Source organism: Triticum aestivum, chromosome 2A (genome assembly GCF_018294505.1).
Source record: "Triticum aestivum cultivar Chinese Spring chromosome 2A, IWGSC CS RefSeq v2.1, whole genome shotgun sequence".
Taxonomy (NCBI): Eukaryota; Viridiplantae; Streptophyta; class Magnoliopsida; order Poales; family Poaceae; genus Triticum; species Triticum aestivum.
In genome coordinates this window covers 149,260,654-149,266,789 of record NC_057797.1, presented here as the reverse complement: position 1 = coordinate 149,266,789, position 6,136 = coordinate 149,260,654, and the positions used below count along the sequence as shown (strand labels likewise).

The 6,136-nt window shown below is 44.8% G+C and overlaps 1 protein-coding gene across 1 annotated transcript; it reads right to left on the bottom strand.

Annotated features, from left to right (window-relative positions):
* Positions 1 to 5,022: 5,022 nt before the first annotated feature.
* On the bottom strand, positions 5,023 to 5,917 carry LOC123188080 (40S ribosomal protein S13-1). The gene has a single exon (XM_044600114.1). The coding sequence runs from the start codon at positions 5,806 to 5,808 to the stop codon at positions 5,353 to 5,355; it is 456 nt and encodes a 151-aa protein (XP_044456049.1). The 5' UTR covers positions 5,809 to 5,917; the 3' UTR covers positions 5,023 to 5,352.
* Between the last annotated feature and the right edge of the window lie 219 nt (positions 5,918 to 6,136).

Here is a 6,136-nt window from a genome sequence, read left to right as displayed (position 1 = left end):
ACGTCCTTGTTTTTATCCTGCATTTGGCGCCATCAGGGAATTCCTGCCGGGCTTTGACTGCTCACAACGTGACCCCATGTGTTTCCGATGAATGTTTAAGAGTACGTTCGCAAAATAAAATGACAGTGGTGATAGCTACTACTCCATCCGTTTCCAAATACTCCCTCCGTCCGAATTACTCGTCGCAGGTATGGATGTATCTAGAACTACCTACAACAAGTAATTTGGAACGGAAGAAGTACTTATCTTTCTAGAGTAGGTGTGTAGTAAACGCCCAGCTGCCTTATGGCAACTCAGTGCACATCTATATGTATATAGATCCTCTACCTCAAAATAAGTGTCTCATCCTTAGTACAATTTTAAATTAAAGTTAGTATAAAATTAAGACACTTATTTTAAAACGGAGAAGTACTTCCTCCGTCCGAAAATATTTGTCATTAAAATGGATAAAAAGCAATGTATCTAGAATTAAAATACATTTAGATACATTCCTTTTTATCTAGTTTGATGACAAGTATTTCCGGACGAAAGGAGTACAAATTAAGGAGAGTACATAGTGAGAGAAAAATTCAAGCTTTCTAATAGCCGGAAAAATGTATCACTATATCAGCAACTGCATCTAAGAGAAATGCATAGTTGTAAAGTTGCCTAGATGTTGAAGCCAAAGTTGTTAAGTGCTCCAGGCTTATAGAGTAAGCGTGGTGGCATCACTATATCAGCAAAGCCAGTTGTGAAAGTGGTCCAAAACCTAGAATATCAGTAACATCAACAGACAACCGCATCTCCCATAAACAAATGCGCACACCGAGCACGATATCAGCAGTACAGTACGACAGTCCAACGAACCAAACCTCCCGACTTGATTAAACCACCACCTCTGACATGCATTTGGTTGTTTGGTTGGGATCATTTCAAACTAAGGGCCCTCTTTGATTCGCAAGATTTTCAAATGCAGGAATAGGAAAAATATAGGAATAGAGTGTCATGTCTTCTTATATCTTATGGGATTTGGAGAAGTGTTTGATAGCATAGAAAAAACAAAGGAATCCTACAAAAAAGTTTTTTTGATGGGATCCTACAAAAAAGTTTGAGTGAATGAAAAGTTTCCTTCAAAATGTAGTACAAATGAAACCTATGAAAAAAATCCTAAGGATTCCAATCCTACAAATCAAACGACCATCACAAAAAAAAATCCTAAGGATCCAAATCCTATAAAAATCCTATGAAATTCCTTTGTATCAAAGGGGCCTTAAGAGATCTTCAATGGATCCCTTAAAAACCTATAAGTCCTCATTTTACTCCTTTGTACCTAGTCGAACCCTCAAATCTCTAGAGGAGTAAAATTTTAAGGACTTAAGTTTACTCCAACGTCCAACTCTTCTATATTTACTTCTCTGCGACGCCGCCCCTTAAAAAAATTCCCTTCCATTTCTCGCGTCTACTGCTGCCGAAATCCACGCCGCCGGCCGTCAACCACCTTGGTGACCGGGAAAATGGAACCCTCCTACGCCCTCGCAACTCCGCCGCCTCTCGTTGGCGCCGGAATCTCGCTGGCAGCAAGGAACTTCATAAAATCGTGTGCGTACGCCGTCGGCTATGTGCGCTTGCCTCTGTGACGTCCTACAATGGCCGCCACGTCCTGGAGCTCTGGTGGCGTCCTGCAACGCCTGCGCTGCCGCCGACCGAGTTGTGCACGCACACCACACATGCACCTGGTAGGCCGCCGTCGGTTTCGATGGCGAGCACGACCAAACCTTCAGCTAGGCAGCATGGGCACAGGCGCGTTGGACCTCGTCGTGGTGGCGAAGACCGATGGCGAGGTGGCGGTATCAAGGCTGGGGGATCTCGTCGTTGTGGCAAAGACTTGGGAGCGCCGTGGAAGGAAGAAGGTAGAAGGAGATGAACATATACTTTTATGTGGGGTCAGTTCGTTTGAGGAGTTATACTGGGCAGGATTGCTTAAGGAGGAAGACAAGATGAGATTCCAAGTGGGGGTGAAGAGGCTGGCTAATGTGGCGGCTGCTCTGACGGACAGATCATATGCTCGTAGCAGGCTGCTCCTGGGAGATGGGGATGGTATTCAGATTGGGGAGCTGTCTTGATCCTGTTACTTTTAGACTGGCCTATATCCACTGGGGTCTGATGCCCACTGGAATTGTTCTTTTGATGATACGGATCCATCCTCTTTAGAGTTCCTATGTCCTAGATCAGGTGCTTTTGGTTCGAGTTGTGGTTGTAGTGTCGTCAGGTTTTCGCCCCACAGCTGATAATCCGTTCTAGGGCTGTCATGCAGTGGGTTTCCTGTCGATGCACCAACTCGCTCGTGCCCCTTTCAGTCTCCTTTTGCTGGGTAGTTATCTTTAGCTGGCTCGGTGCTTATCTTGTGAAACATGATCGACACATGACTGATGTATTTCCGTTGATTGCAAAATTAATGAAAAAGGGTATGAGCCCGGTTGGAAAAAAAGTTCGTTTGAGGAGTTAAATTTAAGGGTTTGGCGAGGTACGGCCATTGTAGAGGAGTAAAATTTTGAGGAGTTAAAGATCCTCTAAATTATTATTAGGGATTCCATTAGCGATGCGCTAATAACCCATCCCGCCGCGACCAACTTAAACAAGCAGCGGTCAAAGTCCCCCAAACACGGCACTTGGAAATGTATGCAAGTTGAGGGGCAGCATATGCTGCCGATTAAGTTAAGATCCAGCCAACAAACAAATCTACAGGGCAAGTGCGTACGACATCTCCAATCTATTCAGATCAAGCATCCAACTTGGTTGAGATCATGCACGCACCATTATTCGGCCCAGCCAGCGGCGCTGGTACCTGCTTCTGCTTGGTTTGATCAATCATTGCAAAGGGTTTAGCGTTCGTGTTACAAAACATGCCTGATTGCTTCATGTGTGGCACGCCATCTGACTGCTGGACTAAATGGACAGGATAGCAGATTGGCAGATCACACACATCTTTGGCGTATGGCCACAGCTGAGAAGTACTTATGCTTGATTTCAGTTGAGTCATTACGGGCCAAAGAAGTTCAAAGGAAAAATATTTCCACCTGAAAGAAGTTTGATTGTCCAAAGAAATATTCTGAACCCCTCAAAGCAAAACAATGATAGGGCTGCACCACATATTCACAAGATCATCAGCAAGTAAGGTAAACAACACAATCAGGAACAAGAGAATGGTCTGAGCAATTTGTATATCACTAACTGAAAAGTTTGAACACAGAAACATAGTACGTGAAAAGACCCTTGGATGCTACGATAGGTCATCTAGACAAACAAATGTCAAACAAAATCTTCAAGACCTGTTAGTGCTACAATTAAAAAGACCCTTGTTTGCAATCATGATAGTGCTACAATCGAAATGTGAATGACTGCTGCACATAGGCATCTGAAAGGAAAATAACATCATTGAAGCCAATTGCTAAACTAGATTATAGAACTCGAACTCCCAGACCTAAGATTAACGACATAGGCAACAAAAGGCTAAAGATTAACAGCATAGACAGCAAAGCAGCTGCAGCTGCAAAGCTCATCAGACAGCTACAGCTGCAAAGCTCATAGACAGAACCTTTGGAACCTACGTATCTGATATGATCTGAACTTCCAGTCTTCCATCAAAGAAATTATGATATGATCACAGTAAACAATTAGGTCCTGGATCAATAAGGGCTGGGAGGTAGAATTTCTCAAGCAGACTGTTTGCCACGACTGATAAATGGGAAGCATCACAACTGGAAGAGATATTACTGTACTCCGAGCTTTTAGTTCATGCACAGGAAGCATCACAACCAAGAACAATACATGGTATGGACCACATGTTTGGTGTATAGTCGCAACTCGCATTCCCATGGCCAGTGTCTGCTTGATGCTTGCTTTCAGTTAAGTCGGGGCCAAGGAATTTAAAAGGAAAATATTTCCCACTGAAACAAGTTTGGATTGTCCTAAGAAACATTTGGAACACTAATAGCCAACCATGATACAGTAGCACTACATACTCATGAGATCGTCACCAAGTAAAGTAAACAATACAATCAAGAACAAGAAATGGTCTGAGCACTTATATATCAACTAAACAATAATGTCAAACAAAATATTCCAATGCAATAATGTTAGCGCTACAATCGGAATGTGAATGCATGTTGCACATAGGCATCTGAAATGTAAGATTAACGGCAAAATTAGATTATATAGAACACAAACTCCATGACCTAAGATTAACGGCATAGACAGAAGAATAGGTACAACTGCAAAGCTCATTCTCAAAGTACTGGAAGCTATCTGATAATTTAAACTTTCATTAGAAACATTATTGTACGCTCACACTAACGATTGGTCCTGAATCATCGTGGGTAGAGGGGGGACTGACCTGCCATAGAGAATGCAACAGGCCAGGGCACAGGTTCCAGGACAAGAAACAAAGGAGCACAAGTGAAATCTCCAACAGATACTGGTAGAGGTGCAGATTAATGACCCTATGTTAGCCTCCACTCCTCTCTAGTCTAGTTCAAAAGAACGAACAAGTTTCCCAAAAATGATGTGATTTTTGTAAATTAGTTCATTTGATCAAGGTATTTATTACAGGTTACGTCATTACTCTTCTTACACAACCTGGTATGGATCCCACATGCTTTGAACAACTGATTTACCACTGACTTAACATAGGAATTTTTTTTTGAGGGGTACCTAACATAGGAAAGGTAATACTCCCTCCGTTCCCAAATATAAGTCTTTCTAGAGATTCCAACAAGTGACAGCATCCGGAGCTAAATGAGTGAATCTACACTCTAAAATATGTCTACATACACACATCCGTATGTTGTAGTCCATTTGAAATGTAAAAAGACCTATATTTAGGAACGGAGGGAGTAGAACAGTACACATATTCCAGCCCAATAGCTCGTTAGAAAGCCTAAATAAGAATGGCAAAATTCCCAAATTGACTAATCTCTCTGTAGGCTCCTTAACTTTGATAGCCAAGCTTTATAGAAATTAAATCTAGCCTACAACAACTCGAGCTCGCAACAACAATAAAACAGGATAAAACATGAAGAGTGCATTAGCAAGTTTCTTACTCCACTGCAGGATTTGTGATAGCAATACACCTACGAAGAGCATTACCAGCCTACTCGAAGTTACCAAACACCAACACATTGTAAATAGTCTCAACTTCCAAGGATCAGAACCTGATCCAGTCCCACTAAACTCTCGAAATACTTCTGTCCAGGCACACGAGCGGTAGCTGATAGGTTTAACAGCTTACATCCCCAAAAAGCATTGCTTACTACTTAACACAAAACCGAAGTCCAAAAGCTGCAGAGAATTACGTCAAAGAACCGCTTAACCAAATCAGGCGACGAGAGTGCTCGCGGTGGTGGACTCGTACTTCCAGGCGGCGGGAATCTTCTTGGTGAGGCGGTAGTAGCGGGTGAGGCGGTGGACCCTGCTCTCGACGAGGATGAGGCGGAACTTGGCGTCCACGTCCGACCTGTTCCTCTCCAGGTGCTTCCTGATCGCGACGGCCTTCTTGATGAGGAAGTAGAGGTCCTCGGGCATCTCCGGCGCCAGCCCGCGCGCCTTGAGCAGGCGCACGATCTTGGCGCCGGTAACGGCCTTGGAGAGCGGGATGCCGTAGCCGTCGCGGAGCAGGGCGCCGATCTGCGACGGCAGCTGGCCCTTCTTGGCGGCGCGCACGATGATCTCCTCCACGTCCGGCGCGGACGTCTTGACCCAGGCCGGGGCCTCCCGCTTGTAGGGCATCACCGAGGACGACATGCCCTTCCCGTTGCTGTGCATGCGTCCCATGGCGGCGAGCGGAGAGCAGAGAGCGGCGGCGAGGAGGGAGATGGGGAGAAGCGGCTGTGGCGGCGGAGAGGGAAACCTAGCAAAAATGGGGCGGAACCCTTCCCTGCCGGAGTCAGTCTGTTATATCTGCTCGCGTTGCAAACTGGGCTTAGCCCATGATGTTTTGGACGCGAATACAGCGATCGCGACCCAATATGCCCCTCGCTTCAAGCCTCCCTAAATGAGCCGGCACAGTGCACGGGAGGCCAATGCCTCGTTTATTCCTCCTGCTTTTCACGTTTTTTGGTTTTCTTTTTTGCTTTCTTTATTTATTTCTGTCTACACTTCC

Bases quoted from the DNA above. Each gene is read 5' to 3' on its own strand.
- LOC123188080 (XM_044600114.1), bottom strand. From the start codon at position 5,808: ATGGGACGCATGCACAGCAACGGGAAGGGCATGTCGTCCTCGGTGATG.